Source organism: Phoenix dactylifera, chromosome 2 (assembly GCF_009389715.1).
Source record: "Phoenix dactylifera cultivar Barhee BC4 chromosome 2, palm_55x_up_171113_PBpolish2nd_filt_p, whole genome shotgun sequence".
NCBI lineage: Eukaryota > Viridiplantae > Streptophyta > Magnoliopsida > Arecales > Arecaceae > Phoenix > Phoenix dactylifera.
In genome coordinates this window covers 14073703-14090774 of record NC_052393.1, presented here as the reverse complement: position 1 = coordinate 14090774, position 17072 = coordinate 14073703, and the positions used below count along the sequence as shown (strand labels likewise).

At 37.8% G+C, this 17072-nt stretch overlaps 1 protein-coding gene across 1 annotated transcript; it reads left to right on the top strand.

The window, feature by feature from the left end:
• The first annotated feature begins 4723 nt into the window (after positions 1-4723).
• LOC120109125 (DNA-directed RNA polymerases II, IV and V subunit 6A-like) lies at positions 4724-16598 on the top strand. The gene is made up of 6 exons (XM_039122876.1): positions 4724-4843; positions 12231-12264; positions 12334-12506; positions 12597-12648; positions 16173-16240; positions 16328-16598. Exons 1-6 carry the CDS (start codon positions 4806-4808, stop codon positions 16395-16397), a joined length of 435 nt encoding a protein of 144 aa, XP_038978804.1. The 5' UTR covers positions 4724-4805; the 3' UTR covers positions 16398-16598.
• Positions 16599-17072: the final 474 nt, after the last annotated feature.

Here is a 17072-nt window from a genome sequence, read left to right as displayed (position 1 = left end):
GTTGAGCTCCTTTCTTGTGACCATGTGCTTGATGAGCTCGACATCAGAATAGTTGAGCGCGTAGTGCCTGTGGCAGATCTTGTAGTGGTGGTCCTCGAACTCGGCGATGGACGAGGAGAGGCCGATGCCAGTGGTGGTGATGCCGAAAGGGCGGTGGTGGGCCATGGAGGAGAAAGGCGAAACATGGAGGATTTGAGATGGAGTGTGAGTGGAGGAGATCTTACTGGTGCTAGCGTTCTAAGAGTGTGTAGAGTAATGAATTTGAGTCATTAATCTTTGTCATCTTCTTCTCCTCTCCTTTTAGTTCCTGTCCTGCAGCCAGAGCTTGGGATTAGGGTTTGCCTTCTCTAACAGCGAGCCGAGAGATAGAGGATTGGAATTAAGGATTAGGGATTGGGTCGAGATAAACAGGTCTAGGTTAGGGATTGGTTTCAAAAAGTACAATTTGATGAAAAATAGAAAGAAATCAATGAATACTAGTTAATATTGTTCAAAGGAAGCAATGGAACAGTAGGAAAGAAAGGTTTGATGGAATGATTAACTTAATGAATTATAAATCATACCTTGATTCGCGAAATCCATCCGGATTAAACTTTGAAATGCGTGCGCAACCTCGATCACCGATGATCTGAACAAAGATTAGCGAGAGATCTTCTGGAGAGAGAGCTCTTAATGCGTGTATTAGAGAAGGGGTCTGACAGGCTATTTATAGCCCTCTCCAGGGACCAAACGCCGTGATTAGTTACATCCGTGAAGAGTCACCCCCCATCAAGGCAACCTTTCACTGCAGTGCAATTACTTTAATGCCCTTGTGATTATCAAAATTTACGAAATTCAAGGGACACTTGTCAAATGTGGGTTTTAATTAAACGGGATCAAGGTTTAATTAAACGGGATCCAACAAGGTTTTGATTGAATTTTGATTATTTTTAAATTATCCTATGAACTTAACTGAGTAGACGACCGGTTTCCAGTTAAATCGATCAAACCGATCAATCCAATCTGGTTTTAAAAGTATTGAAAAAGGAGTTCAAAAGAAGGTAGATGGAACTATACAGAAACAAGATAAGCGCATAGATTGGGTGGAGTTAAAAGATACAGGTGGAGATCTGTGGATCCCATCACCAATAGCTGGCATCATATATAATGATGAATTTATTTTGCGCTAATATCTAGCGTGTGTATATGTCATCAAAATAAGAGAAGGAAGCGTTATTTGGAAACGGCATGACGTGACAATAGGGAAAAGAAATTTCAAACAAGTTGAGGTAGGTGTGGGGATAGAACTGAAGTGGAGACGTGTGGATCTCCAATGCGAAGTTGATGTTACATAATAATAGAAGGGATACTCCTGTCGATTCTTGGTCAGCTTCTTGTTAAATTTCTCTCATGTATAGTTCCACTTGGAGTGTGATGCAGTGCACGAAAGGTTGCATGGATGTGACGTCGGGATTAAGTTACTGATCATTAGGCTTCACGTTGGAGGGAAGATAGAGCGGGGCAGGGGGGGTGATGGTAGCAGTTTTCTTTTCGTACTCCATTCCAATGTATAAATATATATATATATCCACCATGCCTTTCCCTTGGTTAGTTCTCACGAGGTTGGCAATTCCTTCGCTGCCCATGGGGACACTGTGAGGGAATTCCTTGGATAATCCAAGTCTTCTGCGGAGGAGACACAAGTGTTTCTGCAACAGATCCCACAACATACCATTCAACATATATATCTATGAGAGGCCGACTGCATTCCTACTAGTTAGCTAACAGGACAATATGCCGGGGGACCAAGACTATAAGACTGAAGCTTTTCCTTTTGATCTTGCACAGTTAACGTATAGTAGTGATCATAACGTGGCGACTCCTATGAAGCGCTATTGATAGTGTTTGTAATAACTTTATCAACTTCTTAAGAGCCCACGTACCCTAGCCTAAATTTGAGCATGCGGGTGTGTTGGAGAAAAAAAGACAAACATTTTCCCCGCAGGATTCATGATGAGAGGGTGTTGGATTGGTACGGTCAGTCTACGAGTCCAACGGAAAATTTAGTTCGAGTAGCCTCTAAAAGGAAAAGACTCCCTTGCAGCCGGTGGAGAGCTCCCAAAAAGAAGAGTGGGATCTCTACTCCTCTCTCTCCACCGATACCCGAGCCTTGAGGTACTTTCTACGAAAACTCCAGATGTAATAACTTTTTATCAAATCAAAAAGAAAAAAAAAATCTCCTTCGCAACCGACGAAGGTATCCCAGCCAGAAGTGAGAAATTATTATGTGAAACAAATCCCCCACGAACCTACAGCAACAAGCGCTAGGATTATAATTTATCCTAGCTTCATGATGGATCTATAGTTCATCTAATAATTTCTAAGAGAAGTGGGATCTTTACTCTCTCCACCGGTTCTCGGGCCTCTGGTTTCCCATCGAGATCCCAACCGGAAGAGCGCCGTGTGCGCTGCACGGAAGTCAAAGCGGCATGGGTCTTTTAAAACCGTCTCCTATCCCAATTCCCACGAGCCCAGCTTTGCTATTCCCACCTTCGTTCCTTATTCCAGCAATCCTCTTTCGCTTCGTTTCCTGGTCCTCGTGGAACCTAACATGCCGAAAGGGGAAGGACCGACAGAAGGACCGCGCGACTCGTGCCACGTGGCGATGACGAGAGCAGTTGAGGTGTCTATCCGTCGTATCCGAGGTGGATCCCACTGCCTTTGGTTTTATTCCGGAGTGGACAAAGCCGGGCAGATCAGGGTCAAAAACCATCGCCCGCCGCGTTAATTGTTTTGGAAGTCAAGCCCACCCTACCTTACCATAGGTTAGACTCGGGCTACATATGGGCGGGCCCAAGTTCGACAAAGGCAAGTGAATCCGTTTAATCTTTGTTCTCCTTTGGGCCCACATAATTTCTGCCCATGTCGACATGATGAGTTGTTACGTGGGTCTGAAACAATCCTTTTCTTTTCTTCTTTTCTTTTTCTTTTTTTTTTGGTACATCAGGGGGTGAAACCCAATTAAAAAAAAAAAAAAACAATATGGTGAGATGGTTAATGGATCCTCTAATGATCTTTCCGGATCTCTTCCAAATTTCCAATGGTGCAAACATTACTCCTACCTCGCAACCTTTTGGCATTAGGCAGCCCATCATATCACTTGTTTCTGGTGCATGACAAAATAGAAGAAAAGCTGAAACATTTCCTTAAAAAAAACAAAAGAAATCGGAGGTTGCAATCTTAGAGTCTCTCTTTCATACATGCTAGGAAATAATGAAGGCGAGGGAAACACGTCTCCATCTAAGAGTATCCACCAATCTCTCTGTCAAGTTCATAGTAAAGTTCTCCAATCACTGATTCATTGCTGTAAGAATAATGTCGGTAGTTGCAACATGAAGATCCTGTAAAAAGTTTCTCCAAAAAAAATCTTATAAAAAAAAGGTTAGTAATCTACATTAGATTGAGGGTTTATTTGGTAAAAGATGAAAATTTCACCAGGAATATCAGTGGGATGGATGTAATTAAAGCATATAAGACGTTGAAGAGGCTCGACCTAATAATCGTAAATAATATGTTTAGGCTCATTGATCAACCAGTTGACATTTTTCAATAGATGGTAGAAAAGAGTATTCCTGAACCATTCAAACAACAGAGGGCTGGGTCATGAAATATGCAATGGGTAAATCGACCTGCCTTGTTGGTTGGAGTTTAAGTGAAGAAGTAATCTTCCAACCTTCTACTCAGTGTTGAAGGAGTCTAAGATCAATTGGAATGATGATAAACTTATGTAGGAAATTTTCTTGTCCCTCAAGCTGAAATAATAAGCCATAGAGTTAATGTAAAGCTCAGTTCTATATGTTTAGAACACTAAGCAATAGTTAAGTTGATTACATTATATAGGAAACTTCGAATAGTCGTTATACAACTTTCTAGCAAAGTATCAAAAATATAATACACTAAACGAGCCATTATTAATTAAAAAATTGTCATCATAATCATCATTATCATCATCTAAGATTATAAGGGTTGATCTCTAACATTTACTTTGTATCTACTCACCTGTTTGAGGAATTATCTCCAACTAGATTTGAATCCTTGTCCCCTAGCAAGGGGTATCACCATACGAGCAAGTGAAGTGCTTGATAATATTAGGATTTTTTTAGTTAGAGCCAGGTATGGATTAAATTTTCTAGCCTAAACTTTAAATGGGTCGAGTATGAACTACAAGTTTATCCCCAAGTTACGAGGGTGAAGTTCTATTTAGGTTAAAATAATTTAAATAAGCTTATTATGATATTGAATAAAAATTCAAATAATTAGTATTTTTATTAATATTAGTCATTTAATTTTTAAAAATTAGCCGATATTAATTTTAGAAATTAGATTTGAGAGGTTAGATTAGGTCTATTAGGGACAGGTCTTGAAAATATATTAGATTAGACTCAGAATGGGTGACTCGAAATGGCCTATCGGTAGGTATGGATCGAGATGCATTGAATCGATCTCAGGTTAGGGTGGGTGTGAGTAATATTTCGATGTTGTTTGGTATTATATCAAGCCAATACAATACTAAATAAACCATCCTAGTGACCGTTATATCCTCCTCTATTAAGATAATGAAGGGTGCCACGGAACTATAAATTTGGTCCGCGGACCGGACTTAAGCTGGAAGCCGACCTTGGACCGGCCCAATATCCGGCCCAATGATTCCCTCGATGTATACCCACAGAAGGAGGTGGTCGATCCGGCTCTCTTGAGGGTTTCTTTCCCCGGAGTTCGACAATAGGGAGGAGAGAAGAGGAGGAAAGGGTGCTTTCGCTTCAAGAATGGCGGACGATGAGTACAACGACATGGACTTCGGGGGGTCTGTCCTTCCCCACCTCTCTCTCCCCACCTCTCTCCCCGTTCCCTGAATTCGTTTCTTTGATCGTTCTCTTCTTTTTATCGTTCTCTGTCAATAAGTTCCAGCGAGGATTCTGTTGGGAAAGATTGTGTTTAGATAGAATTTGTTCCAGTTTGGACGTGAGTAATCTGCATTCTTGATTCACTTCTTGTATGGCGATCTTTAGTTGATATTTCTCCGATAAGATTTGTTCAAGTTTAGGTATTATCGGTTAATCTACGTTATTGATTTCTCTAGTTGGGGCGACGTTTGGTTCATATTTCTTATGATAAAATTTGTTCATGTTTAGGTATAGATTACCCTGTATTCTTGATTTCATTTCTTTGTGCGGTGATCTTTTTTGATATCTCTGATTAATTTGTGATGGTGGAATATTGGTTTCTGATTGCTCTTTCTTTTTGTTTGTGGTATAAGCATGTGATGGTTGTAACTGATCTATGTTAAGTGGTTCTACAAGTGGCTTTAGGGCATTGTGTAATTTTCTTGGGTGGACATCGCGCGGGGCCCCGGGGGGGGGGGGGGGGGGGGGGGGGGGGGCGGGGGGGTTGCCAATGGTATTGAAGAAGTTGATGATTATCTTTATTATCCTCCAGAATTTTCTTTTTCCTTTTCGTTTCTTTTTAATAAAACTTTTTTGGTCGAATTCCACCTTTTGTAATAAAACATTTTGAGAATTATTTTGAAAGGAAATATTCTGCATCGGAAAGCATGTATTATTTGAAATGAAATATGGTATATAATTTGTTTGATGTTTCCAGGAGAATGTGAAGTAGGAAAAAGGCTTGTTATTTGAGGATATATTAGCATAATTATACTGAATTTTAGGCATAAGTACAAGCACATATATATGTATATGTATATGTATATGAATATAATACATTTCATACCTGTGTCTACATTTAGCTCCATCTGTGTTTTTCCCCAATATGGCATTGTACACTATATAAAGTATGCATGCTTTGGATCAACCAATATAGACATGACACTCAAACCTATAATAGTTTTTTAAATTTGATGGATTATAAGAGAGTTAAAAACGTAACTCATAGTTTGTGGTCTTGGTAAGGGGTCTAATTTCTTAGGTAGTTGGGCAAGTTGCTGAACAAGGGTTTCTATGTATAAGTTGAAAATTATGTTGAGGATTCCTGACTTTGTAAACCTCTTCCTATCAGGTTGTTTAACTTAAAGATGAGAGAAGGATCAATGTCCAAGAATTGATTCAAAGTTCTTGGTCAAGGACATTTGACAAGAGAGGGCTTTGTCATGAAATATGGGATTCTAGGCAATGGGTAAAAAGACCTGCATTATTGTGAAGGAGTAATTCTCCAACTTTTTCCTAGGTCTAGAAGGAGTTAAAATGAAGTGAAATGATAAATTTCATATAGCAAATTTTCTTGTCCCTCAAGATAAGCCATAGAATGTAAAACTTGATTCCATATATTGAGAACACTAATTACTAATTAAGTTGATTATGTTAGCCCAGGCAACTACATGGTCGATTTTTTCTTTGCACAGCATAAGTAGGTTATAGATTGGAAAGAGAAAGAGCATAGAAAATAGGATACAGGAGTCTCTCTATTACACAATATGTAGTTATGCAGTCAATTAAAAGATTTAAAAGAAAAAAAAATATTTTTTCCAGTTAAATCTCGATAGTTTAATATGATTAGATAATCTGGGGGAGAACAATTTTGATGTGAACCCTTTGATGGAACTTAATGGATTCAAAAATGAAAAGCCTCAATAAGTGATAAATGCTTCTTTATGAAGCACCAAGATACATAGTGTGCTGGGTACTAAGAATTCTGTATCTTTGTGGTATACTTTGAAGTTCAGATTGCCAAAAGCATTCATGGAGTTCACCCAAATATTGAAGTTGGTAATGGTGAGATATTTGAGTCATGATTGATATACAAGAAGGGCTCTCAGAGACCATACATCTCCTTGTATTTGTGGTAGATAAAATTGATTTTAGATGTGGTCATTGCTGATGGTATAATATCATCTTAACGAGACAAGATTAAGGTTAAATGCTCAAGTAGCATGATAAGAAAGCTTTGTTTATAAGGTCTGAATTTAGCAGGAAAGCTAAATGTATGGTATTTTATTAGCATTTATTCATATGTATATGGAAACTTTTAACTTGACAAGTTAGTTGTTGAGTATATAGCTAAACATACCATGTTTGTTAGCATTAATTCCTATATTTTCTGAAACGAGCTGTTACAAATTGAAGGGAAATAAAAAGATTTGTGAGGCATAAAGACAGGTTCTATAAATAGCTAACAATCCCTACATATCAACCTTCTCTTTGAGAAGCAATGACAGTTACTAGTCCCTTGGCTGAGTAGAAGAAATTTGACCTGATCTTCATCAAAGTATTCAGCCAACAGTAGAGCGGTAGCATCACCCTTCCTTTACATCTACCCAAAAAATGTGGATCTGAAACAAGGCTCGCACCATTTGCAGGGACCTTGAGACAAATCAGAGCCCTTTGTAAATGCACTTAGTGTTTTGCAATAATGAGACTTCGAAGGAGTGGGAGGGTTGGATAGGGTAGGGTAGGGGAGAGGCAAAGGTTTGGTTTATCCTTCCTGCTCATCAGACTGAGGGCATTTATCATTGTATCAAACCACAGCCAGATCCAAGGTTTGATCCTTAATTTAGAGGAGGGAAAGGAAGAGTGCTCCCCCTTTTATGGGGTTTGGTCCGTAATGCAAACTATGATTCCTATTGGAATTATGAATCTTGTCAATTTTCAGGTCTTTTATGCAAGCTTCCTTTTTCAAAAGCATAACTTGAGTCATACATTTCCATTTGAGGCATGAGAGCACTTGTTTCGAAACTAACTTTGAGTTCTAAAAGTTATTATTATTAGTCATTGCTAGTTCGATCATTATGACTTATGAGGGTCAAACATTGGTTTGAAGTTTTATAACAGTATTAATCTCGAGTCATTTTAGGGAAGTTTTTATGCATTTTTTGGTTGAATTAGAAGTCCGAAATGGTACAGTATTGGGTGGGAAGTGTTTTACAGACATCTTAGTTGATGTAGGAATTGTTTTGATGGCTTTTTATAGCTAGGGGAATCCATACCTATGAATAAACAACTTATTTTCTTGATTTTTGTATAAAATTTCTTTCTTGTGGCAGATTCCTTGAAGTCCTAAGGGTCAGGCAGGTAGACATGTTTTCAAATATGTTGTACTTTTATTGCCTATAAGAAAACTTTGGATGCAAGTAATGCAGGATTCGTTTATTTGAAGAAGTTCTGTCTATATGGAGTTACTGAGAGTTTAAACTAGTTGCTTTGGGATGCTAGAAGTTGGAGTTGCTGAGACTAGATGCTATTGGTAAAATCCCCATGATCTTGAACTTCCTTGTGAGGAACCATATGGATCAGAGCGTTGATTTTTGTATACTTCTTATCAGATGTACTTCATTTGTGCAACATGATCATTGATGTGCAAAATTTCACCAATTTCGGATTGTGAGATATGGTCAGCAAGCTAAACATAAGATCTCGTCGATTGCAATATATTGTGAGATATGGTTTTTTTCTTCATCATGATTTATGTGCATGATCAACAAAACCTATGTGTGGTTGAGGTGCATCGAGATATTCTTACCAAATCTTTTAATCATGGTTAAAAGAAAGATTGATGTATAGTAAGATTAGATTCTCGATTTTATCGATGTATTTTTTGTTGAGTATAAGGTTTTAGGAAGTTTAGAGAAGGCCTTGAACTCGTGGATGAATTCTTTCCAAGAAGAGATTGATGAAAACAAGTTATCACATTGGATTTACAGATTATGTCAATATGCTGGTCTTTCTAGTGAGATGCCTATATGAAAGCATAACTTGATTTATACATCTCGTTTTGGGGTGTCAAGTTCTGTTTGGTGTTTTCTTTGCATGAAAGCTTCTCCTAAGATCTTTTTTCCCCTTGTAGAAGCAATTTTAGATATTGTTACCAAAACTTCTTTAGAAAGCACTTTCTTGCTTTAGAAGTTAAAGTACTTTTCTTAAGCAACTCCAAACATGCCCTAATATTACATGTTTTGGACTTGACCTAAAGTCTTACAAGTTTCTTATGATGAGTTTTTGTTTATTCTGTTATGAGGGTTAAAATTTGGCTTGAAGTTTTAGATTATGACTAGTTTTGAGTTTGAGACATTTTAAGAAAGCTTTTCCATGGCTTTTGGGTAGGATTGAAAGTCCTAGATGGCATGGTGTTGGTTGGTAGTTATTTTACAGGGGTCCTAGTTGATTTAGAAGTTGTTTTGGTTGCTTTATAAACAGTGAAAGATGGGCCTACGAATAAACGGTGTACTTTCTGAGTTGTAATTAATGTTTCTTTCTCTTGGTGGGTTCCATGAAGTTGGGTGACCTCTTAGTCCTAGTTTTGTATGGACATAGACATGAGAATTGGATTGGACACATGTCCAAGTGTCTGACTCCACAAGAGGAAAGAAAAGGAAGACACAGGGATACGAGAAAATAATTTTAGGGGATATATAATATTGATAAAATAAACAGTAAAAGATATCATCTATTAAGGTCTTTCAGTGTACACGGTTCTCATTCAAACTTCCCAATAAGCATAAGGATTTAAAGAAAATGATATTTTGCAAAGTTATTTTAGTTCTTTATTCTTGACTAGTCACTAAAAGGAACAAAATATCACTTTTGACGTTATTATATTGGGTTAAACTAATTATTAGAGGAGTCTAGCAATCTACTAATTTCTGAAAGTTGCAACAAAATATACCGTAAGTATCAAAGTGTTTGATCCATATCTGATTTGTATATGTATCTGACATGGATTCTAGGATCTGGAAATGTTCAAGTCAAACATCACAACTGTAGTCTTTGATTGAAATAAGGAAGCATATAGGATGTGTAATAATTCATAAATTTTGATGGATTGCATGACACTTGTACTCCTAAAAGCAAACTCAAGGGATCCCTTTTTTGTCAAGCACTGATTAGTAACCACCAGCCCCTCTATACCAACACTAGTCCTCGTATTGAGACCTATTGATATCAATGTTATTGCATCAAGTTCTCTTAGATTGCATTTTCTGTTGTTAAAATTGGACTATTCAAGAATATGTCTTTATTTAGTTGCACACTTCTAATTCATGGCACATTACGGCCAATCTGTTGCTAGAAGCAACTACTAACCTTTTCAGTTATCGGCCAATAATGATTATCACTTAGCAAAAACAATTGTGAAGACTTTCCTTAGTTGACCACTAATAAAACATAGCATGCAAACCTATTCCAATACTAAAAACAAGTGTGTCAAGCCTTTACTAACTAGCCAGTAATAATGCATAGCAAATAAACACTGGTTCGTTACTGGAAACAATTGCTAAACGATTCCTTATGTGGCCACTAAGTGCATAGCAACTAATCGTTATTACGCCAAAAAGCATCTTAATTAGATGCATTCAAGGCTAAACTCCCATTACCACAAAAAAACTTTCATTCTGTTAAACCTCTTTGGCCAAGTTATTAAGTTAGCAAAGTCTTGGTGATCACTGTTGCTTAAAGAGAAGAATGGCGAAGCAGAGGAGGATGGACATGACTTTGACTAAGATTAGTGGATTCCCTGCAAGGAATATAATAGAGATTTTGCTGGAATCACATAAATGGTCTCCCCAAAGCATTCATTTGGTGTTCTCTGTCAAGCTCAATGCTCTTGAGAGTGATGGTTTGCTCAACAATACCCTTTGCTCTACTTGGTCTCACTATTTCCCTGATGATGTCCAATAATGACAAGCAAGGCCACTTTTAGCATGGATGAAGTGCAAGGTTGCTTTGGAATAATGTGTAGTGTCTGCATACCTTGTGACTGGGGGGTAATTAAATATGATGACAACAACATCTTGCGAAGTTCTATGGCTTACAGTTTTGGACTAGGTGAGTGCACATATGATCCACATTAGTGAAACAAAATGGTGGTGTGTGGTAAAGCCAACAAGAAGGGGTTGAAAGTTAGTTTCTATATTAGAGGAAGCATAGGAATTGCACTCGATGAGAATAAATTGGAGATTCTGTTAGATGGTATTAGCATGTTAAATGAAGATCCATGTAACACAACCTAAAATGGATGGAAGTGGAGCAGCTGGTGCTATGGTTGATCTTAGATAGTTGGTATTATTGTTGTTGGTTATGGTTACTCGTTGGTAGATCTTTCTGTTCTGTCATTCTTGTTGAACAATAGGTCCCATTTCTCTTGCTAGTGTCTCTTATCAATTTATCCTCTCAAAATCTCTAACTTTTTTATTTATCAGTTGTGATACCTTCAGATACTAAAAAGAATCGTCATCGTTGGTGGTTGTGGCATACAATGTGACCTTTTTAGGAATCGTCATCATTCTAGCCAGTGGTCACTCTCGAGACATTTTCTTTAGCCTGTAGTTGCTATTCGGATCATTTTAAATAAACCCATAATCTTGTTCTTGCTAGCTGTCATAATGTTTTTGCTGAAGTTTTACTTTGAGGAAGCTTTATTGGGAATTAATTTATTTTTTTGAACTATTATTTGATTATTATACTGGTTTACTTTTTATTTATTGTTTTTTCAGATTGCTTAATGGTGATCACATGTTATCAGACATGGTTGTTGTCCACTAATTCCATTTCAAGTAGTTTGTACCTTTTTTTTTTTTGTTTTCGAGGAAGTTTCTACTGTTTTGTGTGGGCTATATCCCATACTGTCCAGGAACATCCAAATTCGGTTCTTCTGTTTCTGTTTCAACAGCTTATGGAGCTGTTATAAAATTGTCAAGGAGTTTAGTCTTTTAGTGACATTCCAGCAGGCCATGACTGACCATAGCATCTAGATTTAATAGTCATAGTTTTAACTTCTTCTTTATCATGCTTTGCTTAATCTTACATTTTATGAAGACAGTATATTTTTATGGTAAAGGCTGATTGCTGGATGCCAAGAGTTGATTGAATTCACTTGAAATGAGTCCACACATGCGACAGTAGAATGACATATTATGATCCATTCTAGAAATCATATTTTTCCTCTAGTTTTTAGCCAACGTTTGTACAACTGCGACTAATACTACAAAAGTTTATGCATATCCTTATGGTAGTGTTGCTCATGCTTTTGTGATATCTAATGACTTGCTCCAAATTAGACTATTCTTCAGTTATATCATGGTTATCACCATTATGCTGCCATTGTTATATTTTCCCTAAATTCTCTGATCATTCTTGTTCAATATAATCTTATGTCTATTAAAATCTTAACTTATTTCTTTTGAAGCTGTTATAGACTTAAGGTTCACAAGTTACTCCATGTTGACATCTGAATTGTTTATGCAGGTATGAAGATGAGCCTCCAGAACCTGAGATGGAGGTATGAGCTAACCGTTTTTCAATTCAATTTATGCAATTCTACCCCTTCAAATGATTTGGTTTTGGGCAGGAAGGAACAGAAGTGGAGCCAGAAAACAACAATGAAGATGTTCCAGATGATGTCGTGGGTGCAGAAGGTGAAGAAAAGGAGCAACAACCTGTCGAACGGCCTCGGAAAACATCAAAATACATGACAAAATATGAACGTGCTAGAATCCTAGGCACACGAGCTTTGCAAATTAGGTTTGTGCTTCAACATTTTAGATTTCAAAACTGTTCATGCAATTTCATTTTCTATTAACTCTTTTCTATTTTTTGACTCTGATTGAACAGTATGAATGCACCAGTGATGGTTGAGCTAGAGGGCGAGACTGATCCTTTGGAGGTAAGATTGTGCCATACAAGTAAGATCTTCTCAGATTGATTAAGAACAAAAATTCTGCTGTGTTTTTTCCTAAGTTTTATTTTATGATCTTAGATAAGAATTTGATATTTAGTTTTTCATTGATAAGCACCTACATTCATGATATGTTATAATGAAGAGTTCAGATTGTTAATTAAATATAATTTGATGGGTAGCTCGGGATTATTTCATATGATGTGAGTAAATTTGCTGATGGTTGTAAACAAGGTTGCCTACGTGGGTTTAATGAAATTTTGTCAATTGCTTTAGAAGAATATGCTCAAGGTTCACCGAACTTATATTAAGGGTCGTATTGGCCGGGTACCGGTTTGCTTTGGTAAGGTATGCACTGTATCAAGCCGAGGTGTACCAAAGCCAAAGGATCATGAGAAGAGGAGGGGAGAGAGGGAGAAAACACTAATCCTAATCCTAGGAGGAGGAGAATTGTGGGTGGGGAGAGAAGATGAAGGGGTGAGTGGGGAGAGAAGATGAAGGTGTGAGTGGGGAGAGGGAGGGGGAGAGAGAGAGATGTACGGTGCGTTGGTGTCGATTGAGAGCATTGGGATTGATGTCATCATAAGCATTGATGTTGGCGTCAGCATCATCATCAGGTACTGGTAGAGCCTCCGGCGACGGTGTGGTGGAGTTTCGAAGACCCGGTTCATGGTGGAAAGGGATTAAGAGAGAGTTAGAGAATGAAGCCACAAAGGGATTGAGGGGGGGGGGAGGTATCAAGGGGTTTTGAAGGTTGAATCATCTAGTTCTTGGCCGGTTTAGTACGGCCCGAACGTTGGTTCGAGACAATTTGCAAACCCTGGATATGCTATTTTTTTAATGCATATCTTTTTGGAATAAGTATAGAAAATTATTGGTGAATTAGGACTTCTTTATTAACCAATTCATCTAATGAGATGAAGATGCTAAACTGTTGAAGAGTTGTAGCGATTTTGATTTATAAGAATATAGGTCAAAAATTTAACTAGATGTCGATGAACCAAAGCTATGAGTCAGCGTAGGATTATATAGGAGATAATGGCGGGGAAAAGATTTAGACAGGCAACTGGTATACCAGCAAGCCAATTTGGCTTTTATGAATGAGAAAGTAAATGAGGAAATGTTTTTTTTTATTGCTTATATAGTTGGTAGAAAGATTTCAGGGGTCATGATCAAAGGCTACTGATGGATGCTTTATCAAATGGTTATCATATTTAATGTGAAGATAAGGCTAGAATGATTTGTTTGACTCATGGATAGACTTCCCAACACAAAAACTTTTTTGGATGAGAATTTGCATGAGGGCCTGTTTGGTTGGAGGTAAGTCAAAAATAGTTTAAAAGTTCGGTACAGAGAAGTGGTTTATCAAGAATCTGCAGATCACTTAAACCTGTTTGTCTGTATGAATGAAAGTCTACTTTTTTATACTTTCAATATTTGTTCTGTAGTAAGTTACATGGTATTGAATTATTAATGAAGCATAATTATCCAGAAGTGCAACTTCCACGCCATTTGGTTGGAAGTCAAAATCTTAACAATTGGGGTGCCTGGGAAGCTTACTTTATAACCAAATGCTAGAAGTGCCCAATTTCACTTGACGTCTCCTATGCACACTTACCAACAAGCAAACAGGCCCTAAGAGGAACTTGTGCAAGTCGTCAATGGAGATCACTTGACAGCAGAGTATGTTTTGGTACCAATGTTATCAATGGTTGATTAGCCACGGAACACATGCTGTCTTCTTGAATTGACTAGCTAAATTGGCTTTAGATGCCTTGTTGTTCTTGAAGAAGTTTTGATGTGAGCGTAATATGGGTCGGTAATGTGCCTTTGGCTACTTTTAGGTTTCTTTAGTCAGTTAAGATAAGGATAGATGATAACTAGTTCATGGGCCTAGATCTGCTGGTTGGTATATGAGGGGCATATTGTGGTTGTGACATTGAGTTAATTTTTATGGAAGATATTTTGGTGGATTTTTCCCGTATACCAGTTACGATTAAAGAGTTCTACATATTTCTTCCCTCCCTCTTTTTCTCCATTCTACCTCCTAATATCTTTTTCTCCTTCCCTTTTACTCTTTTCAGAATTCTCTATTCTGATGCCAAACTAGGGTTGTGAAGGGAACCGTTAGAGCACAAGGGTCTAACAATCATTTGAGTGAAAAGCAGATTATATAGAATGCGGATATAATGGAAAATAAAGTGAAAAATGAAGCATCTAACATAATCAATGGATAAGATATGCTGCAAAGTGACTATTTTCATTATAGTCAGCTGTGGTACAAATGGTTGGGAAATAGATTTGGCATTATGAAAGGCTGAATAGAAGAGTTACTATGGTGTATTTTCATAGGCATTTTTTGGAGACTTGAGGGAAAAAGATTAAAAGAAACAATCATGTTCGAGATATAGCAGGTTCCATGCTGGCCAAAGTAAATGGATGTAGCAAGAGCATTAGAGAGAAAGCTACTTAGGTGGTAGTTCTTGAACCAGGAATATAAGATTTGAATAAGGTCTCAAAAAAAGCCTGAAATTTGTATAGGCAGAAGATAATGTTTTTGAACTTTGATCGAAGTGTTTTTATTGTCTACGATGGATATATGAGGTATCTTGAGGCAGGACATAGGTAGTGGTAGGAGCAAAGAGGGGAATACCTGAGATTACATGGACAAAAAGGCAGTGAAGAAGCATATAAAGGTGTTTTACCTTAGTAGCAAACTTAGCCTTTGGCAGGAACGGATGACTCAGAAGAATCTCGATATCTGATTCCAACTAGTTGGCATCAGAGATGCAAGTGGGTTGAGTAGACCTACCTCTGACTATTACCTCTACTTTATTTGCACCTACCTGTAGGCTGTAGCGTAGACACATCACCTATGGATTGTGAATGGATCCAAAATTAAGAATTGAATTCCAATGGGGTTGGAACTGATTTGTAGTTGACTACAATGAAATGGAATTGATTATCATAGCCCTTCAAATTGAGACCTGACCTGAGATTAAACTGAAAAGGGACTGGACCTGCAGCAGGCCCTCAGCATGCCTAGTGCATATGTTGTTTAGGTCCACATTTTACTCTGGAGCTTACTGAGGTTCCTTCAAGGTAAGTGGTATCCAGATTCAGCCTAATCCACTTACACCCCTGTTTCTTCCATACCTGCCAGCTGCTAGAATCATTGGAATTACCTGCAGGAGGGTTGATATTAGGTTGACAGGCATCATCTGTGCTCAGTCCTATAGATCATCCTCCTATATTTTGCAATGAATCCCATCTTTTGGTGACATGGATTTATGGCAAAGATGATGATTGATGCTCATGTCATGACAATGTTTTCCCTCTGGGTATATGGAACTAATTTTTTTTTAATATTTTTCATGGTCTGTTTTAGATACATCTCTAACCATTCATAAAAAATCGGTTTGGCATGCTCGCACATTTTCCTGAGCAATTCAGGTATTAGATTTTGGTCGTTCAGAACTGGTCTGATTTTATGACTCCTTGTGCCATTTTAGATTGCAATGAAGGAACTTCGAGAGCGTAAGATACCATTCACAATCCGGCGGTATCTGCCAGATGGAAGGTGTGCAAATCAGTTAGTTCAACTAGTAATTTTTTTTTCGAAGTAATTTTATCATCAAGCATGCTGATGTTGACTTCATTGTGACAGTTATGAGGACTGGGGAGTCGATGAACTTATAGTGGAAGACTCTTGGAAGAGGCAAGTTGGCGGGGACTGAGTTATTGCCTTCATCACTTTGTCATTTAGATGCTCTGAAATTTGGACATTTTCTGTCTCTGTGTGTTTTATATTTTCGTATCATCTAGTTTCTAGCGATGCTTAGAGCTGTCAGCCTGTTACCCAAGCTTCCGTTGGTGTACTACCCTTGGACTTGCTGTTTAATGGTTAAATCAGGTGCAGTTTACTTGCTTCTGAACCATTTTTTCTGGGGAGGCGTTTTATAATGCTACCAAGTGTTTGCTTGCAAACTCGTGAAGGTAAACTTGCAGCTTGCTTGCTTCTAAACTGTGGGTGCACATCAGAAGCATGGTTATTGTTCAGAGAAGCAAAATTGAACTCATAGGGGGCTTTCTAGTTTCTAGTAGAATCCATGCTTTTCATTCAAATTTATTTCCATCTGTCTTGAGTTTTCATTACTTATTTTCTGGATATCTGTAACTGAACGTGATCACTGTCTCCCCAAACCCTTGTAGGGCCACTTTTGGGTTGTTTTTTTTTGTTGTTGTTGTTTTTCGTTTTTAATCCAATTCTTGTCAAGATCCTCTTGCATTTATCTGGAAACTCAATTGTTCCAAGAAACTTATGCTTCCCCAGATACATTGTTGGAATTACATTATTGGTATGGCCTGGATGTGGAATCTTAGCAAGTTTCTTGCTGTTAGGGAATGGTCTG